At 41.3% G+C, this 23,954-nt stretch overlaps 2 protein-coding genes across 6 annotated transcripts in view; one reads left to right on the plus strand and one right to left on the minus strand.

Moving 5' to 3' along the window:
- PHYHIPL (phytanoyl-CoA 2-hydroxylase interacting protein like) overlaps positions 1 to 9,975 on the plus strand; it is a 49,290-nt gene extending 39,315 nt beyond the window's left edge. Inside the window, exons 4-5 of the mRNA XM_006132124.5 lie at positions 1,400 to 1,517; positions 7,952 to 9,975. Coding sequence (XP_006132186.1) covers positions 1,400 to 1,517; positions 7,952 to 8,486 — 653 coding nt within the window. The 3' untranslated portion in view covers positions 8,487 to 9,975. The remainder of the gene's footprint in view (positions 1 to 1,399; positions 1,518 to 7,951) is intronic.
- FAM13C (family with sequence similarity 13 member C) overlaps positions 1 to 23,954 on the minus strand; it is a 189,389-nt gene that overhangs the window by 537 nt on the left and 164,898 nt on the right. For 2 of the 5 annotated variants that reach the window (XM_089780070.1, XM_075934853.2), the window contains 4 exons: positions 23,013 to 23,108; positions 16,353 to 16,552; positions 13,367 to 13,468; positions 11,393 to 11,582 (listed from right to left, as the gene is read on the minus strand). In XM_089780070.1, coding sequence (XP_089636196.1) covers positions 11,459 to 11,582; positions 13,367 to 13,468; positions 16,353 to 16,552; positions 23,013 to 23,108 — 522 coding nt within the window. In that variant the 3' untranslated portion in view covers positions 11,393 to 11,458. Of the gene's footprint in view, positions 1 to 11,392; positions 11,604 to 13,366; positions 13,469 to 16,352; positions 16,553 to 23,012; positions 23,109 to 23,954 lie in introns of those variants that run through there. The other 3 variants (XM_075934854.2, XM_075934852.2, XM_075934855.2) reach the window with 3 other exon arrangements.

The following is a 23,954-nucleotide window of genomic DNA, read 5'->3' on the forward strand; positions in this document are numbered from 1 at the left end:
GTCAGCAGAGGGATGCAGATTAGGAAGGTCAACATTGCAAATGAGGCAGGGATTTAAATATCCCGTGCCTAATTTGCATAAAAATGACCGCTGTGTTTTGCTGACTCAGCACTTTGTCGGCAAAAAGCAGCAGTCCAGAGGGGGATCTGTCGAGAAAGAAAGCCTTTTTCGACAGTTCCCTTATGCCTCCTGCAAGGAGGTTTACAAGATCTGCTGCTTTTTGCCAACAACGTGCTGAGTCAGCAAAAAGTGGTGGCCATTTTTATGCAAATTAGGTGCTGGATATTTAAATCCCTGCCTCATTTGCAATGTCGACCTGCCTAGTCTGCATCCCTCTGCCGACAGAGGGATGCAGTCCAGACATACCCTAACTGCTAGTACTTTGTGTCAAACTTTTGCTCTCCATCTCACCTCCCAGCCTCTCACTCTCTCCTCCACCTTCTAACTGGGGAGATTTTTAAAGGCCTCCAGCAGGCCTGAAGTGGAGTCAGCCAGTCCCAATCTGCCTGGGCCAGCTCCCTGCCAGCTTCTCCTAATTGCCCTGAAGCCCTCTACCTCTAATTAGCATGCCTTTTGGTCTGCCTTTCCCTTACACGGTAGCAGCCCTGTGGTCTGACCTTATCACACTGTATACAAAGCAGGCAGTGCACAGACCATTAGCAGTTGGCCAAACAATGCACCTGGTGGCAGTCTAGGTGATCAAAACTGAATAAAACTGAAGGAGTGCCATTCTTGCATCTGTCTTCAGCCTCAAGTAGCTACGCAGTTTCCTGAAAGCACTCCATGTGCTTCTGTTCAGCATGCAGCAAGGTTCTCAAGGCTGTTGCTTGTGGAAAGCCTCAGAGCACCACCACCTCCACCTCACCTTGTCCTGCACTCCAGTGATTTGGCTTCTATATTACTTGAACACAGCTTCATTGTGATGAGATTCACCCTAGTGCACAGGCCAGCCTGTACTCCTCATTACAAATTGTAATGAGTCCTTGTGCTAAATGCACTGGAGTGAGTTTAACCCTGCATCGGTTGGGCAGTATCAGAGCCCTCATATTGCCTCTGTGGTAATGTATTGTGATACTAGGTCATAGTCACATGGGGAGTAGGGAGCATTTTTTTAAGGGAAAAGCACATTAGTAGGAGATAATGCTATCAAGCCCTTGTAAAAATTGCATCTAGTTTTGTTCATCAAGTCATGAGGAGTAGTGTAACCTGGTGGATGGGGATTCTGTTCCTAGGACTGCCACTTACGGGTAGTGTCACTTTGGGGCAAACTTTTACGCTTTAATGCCTGTGTCCCAAAAATCTTTCTCTGTGCCTCTCTGCTTTATACAAAAAATCAAAATACTGTTAGACTGTGATTGTTGTGTTTCTTTTTTACTAGCAGATAATCTTTTCTTCACAGATTATTCAAAAGTTCATCTAACACAGCTTTTGGAAAAAGCTGAAGTGATTGCAGGACGTATGCTTAAGCTTTCTGTTTTTTATCGGAATCAGCACAAAGAATACTTTGATTATATCAGGTAAGAAACAGCACGGTAAAATGGTTTTCCCGCATTAAGATAGTACAGTAAAACTCCAATAGCCCGGCATCCAATAGTCCGGCACTCCTGATAGTCCGGCATCAAAATGGCAAGAGCCTAGTGAGTGAGCTTCAGCAAAAAATGAGTCACAAGATAACAGCGGCAGCATCTGAACTGAGCAAAAAGGGTAAAAGAGGCTTAAAAAAACTAAAACATTACAGTATACTGTATACAGTATATGCAATAAAAAGGATTAAGAACACTTTATATACAGTATATAATGTATACAGTATATATATATATATATATATATATATATATATATATAACCATCTTATAGTACCTCCTGATAGTCTGGCATATCTGATAATCCGGCACCACCTAGGTCCCATAGGTTCCGGATTATTGGAAGTCTGCTGTAAATCCAGTGAAGTATTAAAATACAATGCAACATAAATATATATATGTGAAGAAGCATGCTGCAATTTTACAACAAAAAGTCTATGCACTAAATTCCAGTTCAAGAATAAAAATGACATGTATGTAAACAATTTAGCACTGAATGGGAATGGGAAATAAGTTTGCTTTTTGGAGTAAAAACAGTATTTTCACAATGCTTGTTGTAATGGAGTTTCAATCTGAGTAAGCCTCTAGCCTCCATCCTAATCTAAATACTAAGTAAAAATAATGATGATGATTGATGATGTACAAGAAATTAAATGAGACTTCTAAAGATAAGGAGTGCACAATTTTGTGCATGCAAGTACTTGGTGTATACATATGTCTCTCAAATTTGCATATGCACATTAAGTAATCAAGCATATGCAGCCTGAATACTGGCATTTAAAGTCAGATCCAAAGAGAAACATAGGCATTGAAATGGCTCCTGGCTTGGGCCTTGCAGGTGTGTTGGATAGAAGCACCTACTCTGGAGGTCCTGCAGAAGCTAAAGCACCTGCTCCCCTAGTCTAAGTTGGCTGTGCACATCCACATTGGCAGAAACCCAGGTGCAGAAGGATTGTTAATGGTGGAAACACGAATTCATAGGGATTTCAGGTGCCTCCAGGGTTGGGTGGCAGCTTAGCAGGGGGGTTGAGGTCACAGTGGTGCCTACGTGTTGGACATGTATGCCTAGCGACTTAGGTGCCTAAGTCTTTTTTGTGGCTCTCTCCCTTACTGACTTTTGAATTAAGGATGATAAAGAGCAGTTATTTGGCTAATCGTGTGGTTGATACAATTTGTATCAACTACACAATTAGTCAATAAATGAGCTGCTCTGCAGAGCAGGGGTATTTCCAGGAGTCTACTCAAGCCGGGACTGATCAGTCTCTGGTCATGCCGGCTCTATACCGCTGCAGCTCTGCACTTAAAATGCAGAGGCACAGTGGTCCCCACAAGTCGGAACTGCTCAGTCCCAGCTCATGCTGGGTCCAGCAGCCCCTGTTCATGGCTGCGGAGAGAGGCTGCTACCAGTGCAGCTTCGCAGCAGCCTCTCCTGTCCTCCTCCCTCCCCCTGAAACCTCTGATAGAGACACTGGGGGAGGTGCAGGTGGCCCCCTTTTAAGCCAGCTCCCCACAATACTGGCTCCTGCCCCTCTCCCCACTGCCTCTCATGCAGAGACAGCAAGGGAGGGGGAAACGAGTAGTTGAGTACTCTGCTCGACTACTCAATAAGCACAAGTCGATTACTCACATCCCTATTTTGAATGCCTTATTGTGCAACCCTAAAAGTCTCTTAACATGGGTTTTAACTTCCACCCATGCAGTGTATCTACATATTTTCCAGATTAGTGCTGAAGATAAAAGCTAGATAGTCAAAATATAGATGACATCACCCCAAAGGTAAAGCTCAGGAGACTGAACAGGAAACTGTCTTAGGAAAAGCACTATGCAATGACTCCGCTAGGAATACTCTTCTAGAAAACTGGTCTGGAATATCCATTGCCATCACTAAGAAATGCAGCAGAACTCTGGTTTTGCACTGTCTTACAGAATTGGAGTTCTGATTACTGCCTGTAAAGTTGTGTAAACAGGCTTTTTTTTCTACACTTCAGCCTATGTTAAGCCTGCTTCAACAATGCATGCCTTTAAGTTTTACTCAAGTCTAATTCAGTTTGAGAGAAGTAACACTTTCATTAAACAGGAGCAGCTCTGTGTTGGATTGGGACTTTGAGTCCTGGAATAAGAGCACATCATTCTTTTGGAATGCCCAGGCTTACCCGGTCCTTATAGCTACCGGGTAGGTCACGTCTTTCCTAGCTCACAGTGCATGTGCATTTGAGTTCACAGAATTTTGCTCTGATGGTAGCCATTCATAGGTAGGGCCCCTCAAAATTCATGGTAATGAAAAACACACCATGGACCATGAAATCTGTTCTTTTGTGTGCTTTTAACCCTTTATCATACAGATTTCATGGGGGAGGCCAGCATTTCTCACACTTGGGGTCCTGACTGAAAAGGGAGTCGCAGGGCACAAAATTATTTTAGGGAGGTTGAGGAATTTCCACCCTTGCTTCTGCACTGACTTCAGAGCTGGATAGCTAAAGAACGGTGGTTGTAGGCTGAGCACCATACCATGACACCCTTACTTCTGTGCTCTTGGTGGTGGCAGCTTAGCCTTCAGAGCTGGGCTCCTGGCCAGCAGCTGCCACTCTCCAATTGCCCAGGTCTGAATGCAGCACCGCCATTAGCAGCAGCACAAAAGTGAAGGTAGCAGTAATGCAACCCCCTTCCTCACTGCTCCTTTTTGGGTCAGGAACCCTACGATTACACCACCAGGAAATTTCAGATGTAAATAGCTGAAATCATGAAATGTACAATTTTTAAAATCTTAGAACTGTAAAAAATTGATCCAAATGGACTGTGAATTTGATAGGGCTTATTCATAGCTGTACTTTTGGATTTCCTCCACACAAAGAAGTCCTTGTGGCTGCACTACTCAAGTGACAGCCTTCTAACTTTTCTTTATTCTACATGTTTTTGGTTTGCATAAGATTCTAGCCTGAGCTAGTTTTTCCTCTTATTAAGAAACTAGCTAACTAGCCCATCATAAAACGGGATTTTCAGGTCTCTCCTCCATGTCCTATTCCCTTTCTATCTTGGTCTTCTCTCCTGAGCCTCCAGTCTCTCGCTCCGTCTCTCTTTCTCTCCCCTCCTCCTACCTCCTTCCCCCCTCTCTCTCTCAGCTCTCCTCCATCTCCTGCCTCTCTCTCCGTCTCTTTCTCTTCTTCTCCCCCTCCTGCCTCTCACTCTCTTTCTCTTCTTCTCCCCCTCCTGCATGGGGAGCGCGGAGCCCAAACGGCTGTTTGCGCCGCTTGCTCCCACACGGCAGCCCAGCTGAACAGCTGCCTATAAGCCCCCTGCACCATTTTCCTTCACCCCAGCACTGATCCTGCAGCCTCCCAGTTGTCCTCCTCCTCCCCCTTGTTCCCCCGCCATCCCCTTGGCTAGGGTCTGTTCATGGCCATGGGGCGGGGCCTGACCGTGTACGTCACTGCCTCACCCCCCTTCGCCTCCCACCGTGGCGCTCGGCTGAGTTCTGCGCCGTTTAGCCGGGCCACCAGGGTGGAGCCCAAACAGCTGCTTGCTCTGCTTGCTTCTCCACGGCGGCCCAGCTGAGGGGCGCAGAAGTCAACTGAGCACCACGGTGGGAGGCAACAGCGCTCCCTAGAGGCAACAAGTGATGCTACAACGTTACAGAGTCACAGACAATGAGCTACTATATATATGATTACCTTCATAAAGTGAAATAAAACCTGATTCTAATTTAATGCATGGCTTGCTGTTAGAATACATGAAGATGTTTGGATGTTACAAGAAACAGGCAAGTTGTGGGTCTTCCAGTTTGCTAAAAATGTCTAGCCAGAAAGGTGCTCTCTGATTGTGTAATAATCAGTCCTGCAAAAATGAGGTATATTTAAGACTAGCAAGCAAGGGTTCTAATGGCTGATAAAGAAAAGTTATTTATTAGTTCCCATAATAGAAGAACTAGAGGACACCAAATGAAATTAATGGCCAGCAGGTTTAAAACTAAGAAAGTTCTTCTTCACACAGCGTGTTGTCAACCTGTGGAACTCCTTGCCAGAGGAGGCGGTGAAGGCTAGGACTATAATAGAGTTTAAAGAGAAGCTGGATAAATTCATGGAGGTTAGGTCCATAAAAGGCTATTAGCCAGGGGATAAAATGGTGTCCTTGGCCTCTGTTTGTCAGAGGCTGGAGAGGGATGGCAGGAGACAAATCGCTTGATCATTGTCTTCGGTCAACCCTCTCTGGGGTACCTGGTGCTGGCCACTGTCGGTAGACAGGATACTGGGCTAGATGGACCTTTGGTCTGACCCAGTACGGCCATTCTTATGTTCTTATGTAACTAGGGCCATGGGCTGGCAGCAGCCTGGCTGGGGTGGCAGTGGGGGAGGTAGAAGTGGGGAGTGGCTGGGGCAGTAGTAGAGCTAGGAGCACTTAGGAACAGATGGTTGGGGAGCTGGTGGCAGGTGACCTTCCCTGGTCAGGAAAATTCCCTCATTTGGGACTGGTCAGATCCTGAGGGCGCTGGACCAGGAAGGTCCCTCCTGTATTGTGTTTGCCTGGCTGAAAACAAAATTTTCTAACAAAGTCTGCTTTATTGAAATTAAACCTTTCTAAATGACATGGGGAACAAACAGGAATAGCTGTTGTACAGGGAAACTTACTGACCTTTGCAAGTGGTGTTAAGGTACTAACACATCAGGTTGGTCAGTTTTGTTCGTATGCTGAGCATGCGCAATGAAACATGTTCTTTATAGCACATAGGAATTAGATCTTCACTTGCTATCACCAGCCTGTGAAACGACTCACATAGATCAGAATGTAATGCATCACAGTATCAGATGATGGGCTAAATTGAGCACGGCATGTATAGCACAAGCAGTTTCTGCTGGTGAATTATTGTTGGAAAGCTTTCTGAAAAACGTCTTTTAAGCCTGGTCAATTTGCATGAATGGAGAATAGTAATTTAGCATACCAGATAGATGACAAGCGTACTGTGAAATATAAAGATGGAGATGGATATGAGACCTACGATGTGTTGAGAATTAATCGTTTACAACTCAGGTAGAAAACAGAAAAAGAAATCAGTCATGGCTTTGACAAGAGAAGTGGTAAGTTCAGTAAAACATATTTTCTAAATAGGAAGGTGCTGACGATTTATTGCACTTTGAAAGCATTTAGGCAAACAAAGTATGAGATATGCTCAACATATTTTATTAGGGTGTATAATTCCTTTTAACCAGTTAAACATTATGTTTAATAGGTCAACTGCTAAAACAGAGGCAACCCCTCCTCCTCCTCCCGCTGCGAGTAGGGGCTGCACTGGACAGGCTGGTGTGCCCTCACCTGCAACATGCTGCTCCATCCAGGCCAGGTCTGCCATGGACAGAGACTTTTCCAGCTGGGCTGAAGTGTCGCCCCCCCCCCCCATGGCTCCATGGTGTGTGGGGAGCTGCTCCAGCCCTCGCAGGTCAACAATTCATAACCCTAGTTTTTATGTGTGCGTACATGCATGCACACACACACACACAAACACACACAGAATCTGTGCACTTCAAATGTTGACTTGCAATGAAATGTTTGGGTTTGTGTAACTTTGGTTTTACGACTACAACTGAAAGAATCAAATTATATCTCATCTTGGGTCTAGACCCACTTCCACTGAAATAGACGGCAGACAAATTGAACCATGTCTTAGTAATATGGAGCAGCAGATTTTATTAGAAGAAAATGGAATGGGGTCCTACTGGGGAATCCTCTCCTCAAACTTACTAGAATGAAACTATCATCTTTACCACTTCCTCTCCAGAGCTGCCAGGCAGAACTCCACAGTGCTTGTACGGAGCTCTCCTAGCATTCAAAATCTGTGAAGATCTGTTTAAATAAAACTCACAGAAAGAGAGAGAGATTTTCTGTGTTTCAGTCCCTGTTACTTCAGTTATTCCTGACTGTGTAAGGAGCAGAGTGGCAGCAGATAAGAGGGCAAGGGAATTCCTACATCCCCCTATCATAGAGGCACTGGAAAATAGAAAGGGGAACTAACCATCATGTGAATGTGTGCATCAGCCACTGGAAACATTCAAGGATATTGCAGCATGGTTGGGTTTATTTATTACTTTTAATCTAGACTTAAAATCTCATTATTGTTACAACTTCTGAGGTGGGTTTTTTCTTAATTGTTTTGCTTCTTTATCCACAAAACTTATCGCCAAAAACAAAGGAAAACAATTCTGTCACCCTGGTCATGCCTTCGTTTATTTGGTTTTGCTTTCCCTTAAAAATGTCATGGTGTTAAACTTATTTTTCAATTGACTAACTTCTCTTTATGTCCCTTGTGACATGATGGCAGTCTTATAAGTAGCCAAACTTGTACTCTTCACTACAAAATAAACAATGATATTCATTTTTAGAGAGCAACATGGAAATGCAATGCAGCCTTCTGTCAAGGATAACAGTGGTAGCCATGGCTCTCCAATCAGTGGGAAGCTGGAAGGCATCTTCTTTAGCTGCAACACTGAGTTTAACACGGGAAAGCCACCACAAGATTCACCTTATGGAAGATACAGGTTTGAGATTGCAGCTGAAAAACTTTTCAATCCAAATACTAACTTGTACTTTGGGGACTTCTATTGCATGTACACAGCTTATCACTATGTCATTCTTGTTATTGCCCCCGTTGGCTCACCAGGAGATGAATTCTGTAAACTGCGCCTTCCTCAGCTAAATTCAAAGGATAATAAATTTCTGACCTGCACCGAAGAAGATGGCATCATGGTTTATCACCATGCCCAGGATGTTATTTTAGAAGTAATTTACACTGATCCTGTGGATCTTTCCCTTGGCACAGTTGCAGAAATTACTGGTCATCAGTTAATGAGCTTGTCTACTGCAAATGCAAAGAAAGATCCCAGTTGCAAGACCTGCAACATCAGTGTTGGACGTTAATCCTCCTCTCTTTCCCCTCTCCCCTCCTTAGGAGCCTTTGAACCTCTGTTGTCCATTTCCATAGTCAGATGGTCTCTTCAGAAGCATGCACATGACACTACCACCAAAAGCAAACACCAGTTTTTCAAATTCATTAATAGCATTTTTAGTATAACTTCCTTCCTTTCCTTCTGTTCCCCTAATGCTTTAAACTATTAGAAGTCCTGGATTTTCTTTCTGACAACATTTATACCTAGATGCTGCAATTTTGTTTGTCTGATCATTCCTGGCCAAACATAACAAAACCTATATAAACTGCTTTAGCAAAATAAAAATAATGGCTTATAACTGTGTTTAAATATGCATTTATTTTAATCTACTGAACAAACACTGGAATAACTGCAAACAGCATGAAAGGTTGTAGATGCAGCATGATTTAAATCTCAAGGCCTAGAAATGTCAGCACTTCCAACTTGTTGTTTGACAGTATTATTTATATTAGCTAACTGGGGAAAAATGGTGTTTAAACATAATAAATATAATAGAAAAATATTTTATTTGTACTGTTGTATAAAATATTATACAATCATATAGAATATATAGAATACATTTTAATAGCAATTGTATACATATGTCATGAAATCATTTCTCCTTATCAAAGATGTAGTTTGTAAACCTCAAATAGTTGTGTATCTGTTCCTGTCGCTCTTAGATTACTTTAATTAAAACAGATTTACAAAGGAAATCATTCTGATTCATAAAAGTTATAAATTGTCAAGTCAATACAGTGAAACAGCAAATCTTAGAAATAAAAAAAATTCCACATTGTGTAGTGGTTGCACTTTTTCCTCCAAGCTGTTTGAAAATGTGTACTACTTAAAATCATGCTGAAGCATTACATATAATACAAATACCAATGTGTTGGTACAGAATAGACTTTAGAAAATGAACGCTTCCCTAAGATGGTAAAACAGGTGGCTTATGTGAAGTTAATACAAAATGGCAATTTAAATAAAACACTAAACGTTATGCAACATATCTCCTTTTTAAGCTCTTCCTTCATGTTTGGGTTAGACATTTCCTAATTATCCCAGCTATTGATTTGTAATGAAAAGTACAAAATGCTGACAATCCTGTGAAAAACTGCACTTCACACAGAAATGATCTATCACAAGAGTGAGGAAAATCTCTTCACATTACAAAATAAGGTGTGCTGAAGGATGCATAATTCCAATGGAAAAATATTTTATAGTCTTATTTTTAGGAAATAAAAAGGCCAGAGTTCTTCATCTCACAACCATGATGTTCAGTTATATATATCTATCCAAAATATCTTGTCAGAATGCAATAAACTATTCTCATCATTATTTGAATATAGACATCTAACACAGGAAATACTGCAACATTTTACAAGGTGCATGCTTCCAAACAAACTTTGCTTTGGTAGTCAGAAAAGCAAAATTTTATAGCATCAAGCAAAATAAAGTGCTAAGTTTAATACAGAACTAAAATTTATTTTACTGAATTTTATTTATGGTACTATAAAAGCACTGCCCACCATATTTAACAGACCAGCACCTAGGGTACATCTAGACTACAGGTTTTTGTTGACAGAGGCTTTACTGATACTGTTGACAAAGCCTCTGTTGAAAGAGTGTCTAGACTACAGCCAGTTCTGTTGACAAAGCAAGCCACTTTTTCGACAGAGAGTCTAAACGCTTTCTTTTGAAAATGCACTGTGTGGATGCAATAGCGCCTTTTTTCAACATAACTCTGTCAAAAAAAGGCGTTATTCCTCGTAGAATGAAGTTTACCGCTGTCGACAAAACTGCCGCATTCTGTCGACTTACTGTCAACAGAACTCAGCGGTAGTATAGACGCAGGTATAGTTTTGTCAACAAAAGTCCACTTTTGTCAACAAAACCTTGTAGTCTAGACACACCCTTAGTGCCTTTACATTTTCTTCTACTATCCTTTGGCAAACCTGAACCAAGAATTCCTTCCCTATCCACTGTTGCTTTGCTAAATCATAGAATTATAGGGTTTGAAGAGAGCTCAGGAGGTCATTAAGGCCAACCACCTGCTAAACGCAGGAACAACCCCCACTAAATCATCTTAGCCAGGGCTTTGTCATGCCAAGACTTAAAAACCTCTAGGGATGGAGATTCCACTACCTCTCTAGGGAAACCCATTCCAGTGCTTTACCACCCTACTAGTGAAATAGTTTTCCCTAATATCCTATCTAAATCTCCCCCAATGCAACTTGAGATCATTGCTCCTCATTCTGACATCTGTCACCACTGAGAACAGCCTCTCTCCATCCTCTTTGGAACCCCCTTCAGGTAATTGAAGGCTGCCATCAAATAGACTTTTTTTCATTTGCAAAATAACATGATTGCATTTGGCAGTTATTTTACCATTTTATTTTTTCTTCAGAAACCTCAATTTACTCATCTCCAAAAATTCAGGGCCAAATTTTATCCGTGTTTATGCATTTCCACTCCTCTTTGAAGCCAAAAGGAATTACACCTATGTATCTAAGGGTAGAATTCAGTCTAGTCTACAGGTTGTGAGTTAACATATGATGAAGTAAGTTGTTTTGCCTACCAAAATAGTGAATTAAGCTGCTTTTAAGTGAGATAGAGTGCTGGATTTCCGGTTATTTTTATAGCGTGGAAGGTATTTCCTAACAGTTTATAAATTTTAAGGTTAAAATGGGTTAGGCTGAAGGCCTATTTTACAGTGTCCATTTAACTTCCAACATTATCATTGTGCACGTCAAGGCTTCTCCAAAAGGAAAAAATACCATTCACTCACTCCCATTTACCTACTCTGACACATTGTCATCCTCTCCTATTCTCAGCTAATAAGATTATTAAAGTGCATCAGATTCTCAGTGTGTCTAATAACGGTGCAGAAAAATCCAGACCTGTACAATTCTTTTAGTTTGTTTGGGTTTTTCTAGCAATCACTAGCAGTGCATTTCATTGAGTTCAAATTGTTTTACAGACATCGTGCTTACTGATGAGAACCTCTAAGAGCCTGAGTTTGGCTTTTGTGTGCTTGTATTCAGAGTACTCTTCAGCCATGGGGATACGATCTTCCTTTTGTGGAGTCCTGAAAGAGTCAAAGAGTGATCTGTCATTTTATGACAGAAGAAAAATGGGTTTTAAAATGATTTCTGCTGTGATTTTTTTAATATTTGTTTCTAATTTTAGATGCCAATAGACATATGAAAAGATCACACTATGGTGAAGTCAGATTATAGGAGTGACCATGAAAACACTGAATTCTAAGATTTAGATTATACAAGGTAATCACATTTCTTGTCAGTGTGTAAGTCATAATTACTTAACTCCCAAATATACAATATGTTGTTGTACTGTATTATGGAACAAATGAATACTAGGGTACTATAATATAGTTTTCTTTTGGAACCATATATTGACATGCTCCAATACCCAGAGAAAATACATGGAAAAGTTCCTACTCATCCAAAGGGCACTGGATTTGAATTCGCAGAATCAGAGACCATACAAGTGCTTTCTGCTGATTTTCATCATAATAAGAAATCATTCCGACCTATCTAAAATCACTCAAGGAGTTAAAGCTGTTTTTATTCAGGAAGTGTCATGACTTCAGTAGCATTTAAGCAGATTTAGCAACTGAAATAGTAGGGGTATGTCTACACTAGCCCCCTAGTTCGATTTAGGGAGGCTAATAAGGGTGACCGAAATTGCAAATGAAGCGCTGGATTTAAATATCCCACACTTCATTAGCATGTTCCTGGCCAGTTGCCATTTTAGAAATTGACTAGCCCGAAGTAACTGCCCGCGTCTACACGTGGCAGTGAAACGGGATTCCAAATTAAAGCCCTAAATCGAATTATCTGGTAAACCTCATTGCAGAAGGAATAACAGCTAATTCGATTTAGGGCTTTAATTCAGAATCCCGTTTCACTGCCTCGTGTAGACGCAGGCAGTTACTTCGGGCTAGTCAATTTCTAAAATGGTGACCAGTCGGGAACATGCTAATGAAGTGCAGGATATTTAAATCCCGTGCTTCATTTGCAATTTTGGTCGCCCTCATTAGCCTCCCTAGCTTGAACTATGGGGCTAATGTAGACATACCCTAAGAGTAGTATTGGGATGTGAATATGTGAGGGGGTCATATTTTTGAAAATTAGAATTTCACCTTGTTTTAGGTATAATTTGAAATTTACTAATAAACTCCCAAATAAACAAAATAGAAAAAACTTCATCAAGAAGGTCTCTGTTAAAAACATCAGCAACAAAATGGCTCCTTCTCTGCTCACAGGTGCAGAGCTTCCAGCCACCAACATACCTGTCTTGGTAAAAAGTCTCCAGGAAAGTGACATTTCAGCAGCGCATTTATCAAAAAACACTGTCATTCTCAATCTGCAAATGAATTCTGTAAGCCACGGGGCTCTAATAGTTCATGCATGGCACACACAGCTGCTGCTGGGCTACCCCAATCCCTGACTAAGAGTTACATTGCTAATTCTGCAGAAAGCCCAGGGAAGGACGTTTCTGGACTGAGCCTCTGACAGAGTTCCCTGTGGATCTTCAAGGGGTGGCTTTGTCCCCTCAGAGGATTTGTTATGCGGGTCACCCTAAACATGGAAGAACTTCAAGATTCTGCACAGATCCTGGAGGAATTGTCAGAGCAAAAAATAAGCTCCATGAAGACCTGATGCTTTCACGGTGCTCCCAGCAGTTCCCTTCCATTCATGGGCAGTAGGTACCTTGTGTTTTCAGAGTTCCAAAAAATAACAGTTCTTTGCCTAGTCCAATTACTGCAGGTAAGTTCCTGCTGCTAAGAATGTTTCTTACTGGAAATATAAAAATCTGCTCAAAATATATGAAAGAGGTTTTATTTACCTTCCTGTTTGTTTTAAAAACTGTTCCTCAAATTCTCGGAGAGCTTTGCGCAGCCTTTTCTTGTCAGCTCTTGTTTCTCTGAGATGTTCAAGTAGCACAGGCCTACAGGGGAAATAGAGGAAGCTGAAGCCTTTAAGGACTTGGAAATAGTTAAAACATTAGGGCTGGATGTGGCCCTTGAATATGCACATAGTGACAAGTGTGTCCATTCATCTGAGTTCTGAATTAGACCTGTTAAATTCAAGGTGTCCTAAAATTGTCTTACCAAGACCGATTATAATAGCGCATTATAACACAACACCACAAGTACAAATCTGCAGTGTGTTTTCTTGCCTTTGGTGCCATTCACATTCCTCTAATAAAGAAAATGCAAAGAATCTATGGAAGAAAGCAATAAAACACTCTGGCCCTAATCCTGTGGGAACCCTTAGTTCTAGGTGGAGTTCATGGTGCTCAGCATCTCCTAGAAAACTCTTGTCACCATGCAATCTCTGGCCTCTAAGTAACAGAGGGTATACATGATTAGCCACATAGGACCTGATCTTGAAATCACTTTCACCAATAGCAGTGCTCTTTATTGTGTCAGTGGCACTGCACTCTGCAGTAAGAACTAAGCTGGCCAGTAGTTGTGGGATAAAAATACTGTTTCATAATAATGTGATGCACTGAGAAATCTCAGCAACATTGCTTCATGCTGCATCATTTACACAGTGGGAGTTCCACAGTACAAAGATTCTGTCTATCTTTGTGCACTTGATAGAATGGAACAGACTTTGTTCATGTATCTGGTTCGCTGTTGTTAATGAAAACACATGAGAAATATAAGGAATAGTATAAGCTATGAGATCATATCCATTCCTAGGGTGTGTTTTCATGAGTGAGCCCCAGCGCTGAATGACACGTGTCCCCATAATTGAATAGCCTGACCATTTTCTGTCCTTTTCACAGAAACACAAAACATAACAAGATTACAAAGCACTGTTTGTGTCATTGTTTGGAGTTCGTTGATACCCTTGTGGATAGCAATAATTTTATTTGATGAATAATAGATATGTAGCCATGTTAGTCTGGTCTAGCTGAAAGAACACATATTCCTGCTCATCCAGAAATATAATTTATGCTATCATGTGCCGGCAATGTCCATCTGCTATGTACATTAGACAAACATCTCAGACACTTCGCCAAAGAATCAATGCCCACAAAACAGATATTAGACAGGATCACAAAGAAAAAACAGTTTCTTGCCATTTCAACCAGAAAGGGCATTGTCTCAATGACTTGATTACCTGCATCCTGCTTCAAAGACCTTTTAACACCAGACTTGAAAGAGAATCCTCTGAACTGTCATTCATGCTTAAATTTGACACTTTACACCTAGGTCTTAACAAGGACCCTAATTACCTTACCCATTACAAAGATAGCTTCCCCAATTATCACCTCTAATATCATTAGCTCACAGACATTTACCTCCCCCCCACCCCAATTCCCCTTCTGTTCTGAAATTTGATTTATCCTTTTCATATGTATTCATTTTTTTGATTGTATCCTTTGGTATATATGATCATGTCAATTTTCTTCCACAATTTGATCTGAGGAAGTGGGTCTGGCCCACGAAAGCTCATCACCTAATAAACCATCTTGTTAGTCTTTAAAGTGCTACACAGTCCTGTTTTTTATTTGATGAAGATATTGATTGACTTATGTTAACATGGTGAAAATACATGAACAATTCTATTATGCCAGACTATAAATTAAAATTATTCTTGCAATTACTGTATATTTTATAAATGGGATAATATGATTCAGATTCTTCAGGTGAATAGGTGTCCTCTTTCACACCTGTGACACTACACTTGTCCAATGTGAAATGTAACCAATGGAACTGCAATATATAAATGAAAACAAATTAGCCTGGTTGGTCAAGCCACCATTAATATTAATGTCTCTTCATCCAAAGTGTCTTCTTCCACAAGAGCCTTTTAAGAAACTAAGTGGATAAATATCTAAACTTCCTGACACAAATATGTAAATGGACAAATCATTTATACCAGGTCATCATGTGGTGTCTACCTATTTGCAGATTTCTTAGGGCATGTCTACACTAGCTCGTTAGTTCGAGCTAGGTAGGCAAATGAGGGCAACCGGAGTTGCAAATGAAGCCTGGGATTTAAATATCCCGGGCTTCATTTGCATGTTCTCGGGCGCCGCCATTTTTAAATCCCCCTTAGTCCGAACTAACAAAACTAACTGCCCACGGCTAGAAGCGACAGTTAAACGTTAATTCGAACTAACTACTTAGTTCGAATTAACTGTTACTCCTCATTCCATGAGGAATAACAGTAAGGAGTTAGTTCAAATTAACGTTTAACTGCCACATCTAGCCGTGGGCAGTTAGTTCGGACTAAGGGGGATTTAAAAATAGTGGCGCCTGGGAACATGCAAATGAAGCCCGGGATATTTAAATCCCGGGCTTCATTTGCAACTCCGGTTGCCCTCATTTGCCTACCTAGCTCGAACTAATGAGCTCGTGTAGACATACCCTTATATATTTATAATCCCTTGTTTCTCTCTTTGCAGACTTAGGCAGTTCTCTAGTACTGAAATCCACAGGTATTGATTAAATAAATATCCCCTCTCTACTTTCTCTCACAAAAAGGAAATAACTCAAACCTTCGATCTAGAGCAGGGGTGGGGAACCTAAGGTCTGGAGGCTGGATCCATCCCCCAGCTTGCCTGTATCCAACCCCTGAGGCTCAGGGCTTCCCACAGCATTGGGGAGCCCACGCTAGTGAGGGCTGGGATGTTTCTCTCTCACTTGTGTGCAGCCACTGACTGATTTTTCTGTGAGACAGTGGCCCTGACCCAAAACAGGTTCCCCACTCCTGGACTAAAGCTTCCTTACCACTGGAAATTTGATAGTAAGTACAGATCATGTTGTGACTAGAAAATGTGTTTTTGATGCATTAAGAAAAATTGCAATACTCACATTGTGGCCTCATGTAAATTGGACAGAGATAGGGCTGGTTGTTTGATTGACTTTTTTTCATCCAGAGGTGAAACAAATGTTGGCTCATTCTCCTCATCTGCATAACACAGATTGGCATCCACATGAAGGTTAGATGCTGGAGCGGATGATAATTCATGGCTGCTTTGAGAATGGTCTTCATCTGAATCTTCTTCCTCCTGCTTGTAATAGGTAATGCCATTCTTAAATTAGCTGTCTAAATCTTATTATTTGTTGAAAATATATGAGTATTAAAATGAATAGCTAGACATACTTTGGGTATGTCTACACTAGCTCGTTAATTCGAGCTAGGTAGGCAAATGAGGTGACCGGAATTGCAAATGAAGCCCGGGATTTAAATATTTGCTTTATTTGCATGTTCCCGTCCGGTTGCCATTTTTAAATTTCACTAGCCCGAACTCACTGCCATGGAATGAGGAGTAACAGTTAATTCGAACTAAGGACTTAGTTCGAATTAATGTTTCACTGCCGCGTGTAGCCGAGCGGCAGTGAGTTCGGGCTAGTGACATTTCAAAATGGCGACCGGACAGGAACATGCAAATAAAGCCCGGGATATTTAAATCCCGGGCTTCATTTGCAACTCCAGTCGCCTCATTTGCCTACCTAGCTCGAATTAACAAGCTAGTGTAGACATACCCTTTGAGATTTCTCACTACAGCTTTTGAGGGGATAAATTTCTTTGTACAGTATTACTTGCCATGACTCAATGTGGCAGAATCTGGCCCTTACTTCCATTAGCAGCTCTTCTAATTATTTCCTGTTTATTATTCAGATAACTAAAAGTTTGCAATCACATATTTTAAATAGGATTTAGGGCACAATTCTGAAACCCTTACTCATTACATTAGTCCTGTTGAAATGAATTAAACTCCTCACATGAATAAGGTTTGCATTGAGGGAGTCCTTTCATTTAATACTACATAAAATAAACTTGAACCATTTAGTTCTAACAGTGCTCATAAATTAAAGCTATAATATTCATAAAAAATAATTTCAGAGGCATTTTTAAGGTTACAAATGCTGTTAATAATGAAAAAAAGAATGACAGTGTTATAACATATTTAAGGTTATATCACAGCACAAGAACATGGCTATGTAAATAGTATTTTCTTTCATAGTGATGAGACAAATGATTTACAAAGCTTGAGAATCTGCTACCACAGTTTACATTCAATGGCATCCCATTCTGCAGAGAGTGCTACTAAAATAAATGGGGGAATTTATCAAGTCCAACCCCCTGCCCAAAGCAGGACCAACCCTAACTAAATCATCCCAGCCAGGGCTTTGTCAAGACAGGACCCAAAAGCTTCTAAGGATGGAGATTCCATCACTTTCCTCAGTAACCCATTCTAGAGCTTCACCATCCTCTTAGAAACATAGTTTTTCCTAATATCCAACTTACATCTCCCCCACTGTAACTTGAGACCATTGCTCCTCATTCTGCCATCTGTCACCACTCAGAACAGCCTTTCTCCCTCCTCTTTGGAATGCCTCCCCCACTTCAGGTAGTTAAAAACTGCTATTAAATCCCCTCTCAATCATCTCTTCTGGAGACTAAACAAAACTAAACAAGCCCATATCCCTCAGCTTCCCCTCAGAAAGCATGTCCCCAGCCCCCTAATCATTTTTGTTGCTCTCTGCTGGCTGAACTCTCTCCACTAAGTCCACATCCCTTCTGCAATGGGGGAGGGAGGGGGCGGAACCCAGAATTGGACGCAATACTCTAGACATGGCCTCACCAGTACCGAATAAATGGGAATAATCACTTCCCTAAATCTGCTGGCAATGCTCCTCCTAATGCAACCTAATATGCCATTATAATAGAAATGTAGCCGTGTTAGTCTGGTGCAGCTGAAGCAAAATGCAGGACAATGTAGCACTTTAAAACCTAACAAGATGGTTTATTAGATGATGAGCATTCGTGGGCCAGACCCACTTCCTCAGATCAAATAGTGGAAGAAAATAGTCACAACCATATATACCAAAGGATACAATTTTAAAAAATGAACAAATATGAAAAGGACAAATCACATTTCAGAACAGGAGGGGAATGCAGGAGGGGGAAGGAAGGTAAGTGTCTGTTGGGGTCTTTGGGTAAGGTAGTTGGGGTCTTTCTTAACCCATTACAAAGATAACTTCCCCAATTATCACCTCTAATACCATTAGCTCACAGACATTTACCTTTCCTCATCTCTAATATCATTAACTCACAGACACTTACCTTCCCCTCCCCCCCCGCATCCCCCTTCTGTTCTGAAATGTGATTTGTCCTTTTCATATGTGTTCATTTTTTTTAATTGTATCCTTTGGTATATATGGTTGTGACTATTTTCTTCCACTATTTGATCTGAGGAAGTGGGTCTGGCCCACGAAAGCTCATCATCTAATAAACCATCTTGTTAGTCTTTAAAGTGCTACATAGTCCTGCTTTTAAAATGCCATTAGCCTTCTTGGCTACAAGGGCACCCCCTTGACTCATATACAGCTTCTCATCCTCTAGAATCCCCAAGGCCTTTTCTGCTGAACTGCTATCTAGCCAGTCAGTCCCCAGCCTGTAACAATGATTGGGATTCTTCTGTTCCAAGTCCAACAAGTGTCCTTGTTGATCCTCATTAGATTTCTTTTGGCCCAAACCTGCAATTTCTCTATGTCACTCTGGACCCTATCTCTACCCTCTAACATATCTATCTCTTCCCTTGGCTTAGTGTAATCTGCAGACTTGCTGAGGGTGCAACTCATCCAGGTCATAAATAAAGAAGTTGAACAAAACCACCATCAGAACTGACCCCGCGACATTCCACGTGAAACCGACCATCAACCAGACACCGAGCTGTTGATCACTAACTCGTTCAGCCCAACCATCTAGCCAGCTTTCTATCCACCTTACAGTCCATTTATCCAATCCATACTTCCTTAGCTTGCTAGCAAGAATACTGAGAGAGACAGTATCAAAAACTTTGCTAAAATCAAGGTACATCACATCCACTGACTTCCCCATGTCCACAGAGCCAGTTACCTTGTCATAAATAAGTCAGGCATGACTTGCCCTTGGTGAATCAATGTTGACTATTCCTGATTACTTTCCTCTCTTCCAAATGGATTCGTTGAAAATCCCCTCCATGATTTTTCCAGGGACTGAGGTGAGGCTGACTAGTCTGTAATTCCATGGATTGTTCTTCTTCCCTTTTTTAAAGATGGGCACTTCATTTGCCTTTTTCCAGTTGTCTGGGACCTCTCCCGATCTTCATGCATTTTCAAAGATAATGGTCAATGGCTCTGCAATCACATTAGCCAACTCCCTCACCACTCTCGGATGCATTAGATCCGGCCCCATGGATTTGTGTATGTCCAACTTTTCTAAATAATTCTGAACCTGTTCTTTCTCCACCGAAGGCTGCACACCTCCTTTCCAGACTCTGCTGCCTCGTGCAGCAGTCTAATACCAGGACAAAAAAAGCATTGAGTACTTCAGCTTCTCCCACATCATCTGTCTCTAGGTTACCTCCCTCATCCAGGAAGGGTTCCACACCCTCCCCGATCACTCTTTTATTGCTAACATGCCTGTAGAAACCTTTCTGGTTACCTTTCACATCCCTTGCTAGCTGCAATTTGAATTGCGCTTTAGCATTCCTGATTACATCGCTGCATTCTCAAGCAATATATTTATGCTCCTCCATAGTCATCTGTCCAAGTTTCCACCTCTTGTAAGCTTCCTTTTTGTGTTTAAGCTCACCAAGGATTTCACTGCTAAGATAATTGGTCACCTACCATATTTGCTTTTCTTACTGCACATCGGGATGGTTTGTTTCTATGCCTTCAATAAGTCTTCTTTAAAATGCCAGGTCTCCTGGACTCCTTTCCCCCTCATGTTAGCATCCCAGGGGATCCTGCCCATTAGTTCTCTTAGTGAGTCAAAGTCTGCTTTTATGAAGTCCAGAGTCTGTATTTTGCTGTTCTCCTTTCTTTCTTTGGTCAGGATCCTGAATTCGACCATCTCATGATCACTGCTGCCCAGTTTGCCACACACATGTACTTCCCCTACTAATTCCTCCCTGTTTGTGAGCAACAGGTCAAGCTGCACATGGCACGTGGTTGATTCCTTCAGCACTTGTACCAGGAAGTTACCTCAAACATTTTCCAAAAACTTCCTGGATTGTCTGTGTACTGCTGTATTGGTCTTCCAACAGATGTCAGGATGATTAAAGTCCTCCATGAGAACCAGGACCTGTGATCTGGAAGATTCTCTTAGTTGTCTGAAGTATGTGTCATCTACCTCATCCACATGATCCAGTGGTCTATGGCAGACACCAACCACAACATCACCTTTGTTGCTCCCACGTCTAAGCTTAATCCAAAGACTCTCAACACACTTTTCTCCCTTTATATACTGGAGCTCTGAGCAATCATACTGCTCTCTTACATACAGTGCAACTCCTCCTTTTTTCCCCACCCATCCTTCCTGAATGGTTTATACCCTTCTATGATATTGCTCAAATCATGTGAGTCAGCCCGCCAAGTCATCGTTATTCTAGTCACATCATAGTTCATTGACTATGTCAGGACTTCCAATTCTTCCTGCTTGTTTCCCAGGCTTCCTGTGTTCATGTACAGACACCTTAGATAACTATGTTATTGCTCAACCATCTCAGTTCGAATCGGGGGTCCTCCCCATTGCACCTTCCTCCTTGTGTTTCTTCCCATTTCCCCGCTTACCTCAGAGCTTAGGTCACTATCCCCCAAAGAACCTAGTTTAAAGCCCTCCTCACTAGGTTTGCAAGCCTGCCCACAAAGATGCTCTTCCTTCTCTTCATTAGGTAGATCCCATCTCTTCCTAGCAATCCTTGTGCCCAGTACAGAGTCCCATGGTCAAAGCCCTCTCTCTGACACCACCTGCACAACCGTTCATTTACTTCTAAAATTCTATGGTACCCTACCTGGGCCTTTTCCTTCAACAGGGAGGATGGACAAGAAAACTTGCACTTCATACTCCCTGATTCTTCTTCTCAGCCCTACATAATCTGCCGTGACCTGCTCAAGGTCATTCTTCATGGTATCATTGGTCCTACATTGAGAAGTATGAAGGGGTAGTGGACTGAGGGCTTGATTAGTTTCAGAAGACTCTCAGGCACATTCCGAATTCTAGCTCCAGGCAAGCACCACACCTCTCAAGTTTCCTGGTCTGGACAAGAAATGCATAACTTTGTCTCCCTTAGGAGGGAGTTCCCAACCACCACCACTGGTCTCCTTCTCTTGGGAGTAGTGGTCATGGAAGCTGCATCCCTAGGACTGTGCATCCCATGCCTTCTGGTTGATGGAGTCTCCTTCTCATCCCTTCCCTCAGAGGTCTCTGCCAAAGCATTCTCCACCGTAGTATCTGTGCAGAGAGCCTGAAAGTGATTATTTACCTCTGTCTGGATTGGGGATACCCGAATTGTCTTTCTCCTCCTGGAGGTCACATGCTGCCAATTTTCTTCCCCATTCTGCACTGTTCTATCTCTTTCTTCTGCATCCTGTACCTGCAGTATAAGTTTCTGACTTCTATCCGGAAAGTCTTCATTTTCTCTGATGGAACACAGGGTTGATACTTTAACTTTATCTTCCAACATGGAGATCAGCTTGCACTTGTACAGACAAATTATTTTCTATGCTCTGGGAGGAAGACAAACATGGCAAATGCTGTGCAGGTCACAACAGCTGATCTTTCTATCCGTACTGCCTTCCTTCCAAGAGACTCCTCGGATGTTGTATTGATCGCACCCTGAAACCTAAAGGGGAGGAGAAAGAGAAAGACCCTCCAACATCTGTGGGGCTCCCCTAATGTGAACTCCCAGGCAAACTACCTTATCAATGTTAACATGTAAATTTTAAAAAATTGTTATTTAAGAATCAGAATCTCATACATGAAAAGCCTTTCCTTTCTTTCCTGCTGTCTTTCTTTCACACTGGCATAGAGTTGATCCAAATGCTATGCTAATATATTAATGTTCTGAGTGGTGATGAACGTATTTTGAACAATCATAGATGGAGGCAGATACATTAACAATACAATACAGATGGACATAGCTTTTATTTTCTTATGTAGAATTGTTTGTAATGGTGAAAGATAAAATCTGAACTCCCTCATTTGATCCCTCCCTCCCATGCACACTGATTGATTCAGAAATTGATCTTTTGCATCATGACCTCTGGCATGTTTGGGGTTGAATCATGTGGAATGTTTATTCCCTTTGAAATATCAACTGTCTGACTTGATCAATAAAATCTCTATAAGCTCTTCATGTGCAATTGTGATTAGAATGTCACTAAACTGACATACAAAACTCAAGCTTCAGGGGGTAGCTGAGTTAGTCTATAACAGGAAAAATGTAAAAAAACAACTAATGGACTTAAAGACTAACAAAACATGTAGATGATATCATGAGCACAACCCACTTCTATCCCTAAGCTGATCATCTGAAGAAGTGGGTTGTGCTCATGAAAGCTCATGATACCATCTACATGTTTTGTTAGTCTTTAAGGTGCTACTAGTCTATTTGCTGTTTTTTACATTTTTCCATACAAAACACAGCTCAAAATCTCTTGTAGCTTCTTTACAATAAATATTAATTCTTTCCAACTTACAATTGTTGTAATCAAAGATGGTGTTGAAAGCAGTTGCTTGATAATTCTGTATCTGTCATAAAGGGGCTTCATAAGACTCCTCTCTTGTTTAGTTACCTAAAAAGAAACCATAAACAAGTATATTCTTTTTAAAAATGAGAAGTATGGGATTTCATTTATACCCATGTGACTGAGAACAGAATTGACCCTATATGTAATATTGTTTCAGGTAGTATTTATGAATATTTATGTAATGGCAGAATAATTAAAAAAATATGACAGCATACAGTTTGAAAACAAAAATGTAAACTCCTATTCTAATGAAAAATATATAAGGTAGCATCTTTGCCTCTTTGCTGGACTCAGAAGATGACAATATTGTTAAAGAGATTTGTTTTCTCTGCTCTCTCTAGTTAACCCCAGAGTGTCAGGTACAACTAATTAAGGGCTAACGTTTGGGGGGTTTTAAGTTAATGCACTCTGAACCCAATCCAAGCAACAATATCTATAGCCTTTCAAATTGCGTAAGTCATGTGAAAGTTATGGATTCTGGTGGTGCAACAGACCACCCTATTAAAAGAAGGAGCTGACCAGTCACAACAGAAGTCCAAAGAGGGAGAAAAAAACATAGCTACTCTATTTAATTGTGCATGCTACCTCCATCTTGGCAGAGGGTTAGCCTAAATGATCTTTGTAGACCCTTCTAAATCTTTGCTTCTACGATTATATCATATCTGTCTTAGGAAGACATTGTCAGAAAGGAATCACCTGCAAATGTTTTCATCATCTCCCTGTGTTCCACAATACCCTACCCTCAAATTCTTGTCCATGTCAATCCCACCACTGACATTTTAGTGCCCGTGAGAGTGCTCTACTCTATAGAAACTCATCTCCACAATTGCAGGATATAGACAGAGTGTGGGCCTGGGCTATAGCCCAGAAGTAGGGAGTTATTGGGATGAA

Source organism: Pelodiscus sinensis, chromosome 8 (assembly GCF_052426305.1).
Source record: "Pelodiscus sinensis isolate ZL-2025 chromosome 8, ASM5242630v1, whole genome shotgun sequence".
In the NCBI taxonomy this organism is placed as follows: Eukaryota; Metazoa; Chordata; order Testudines; family Trionychidae; genus Pelodiscus; species Pelodiscus sinensis.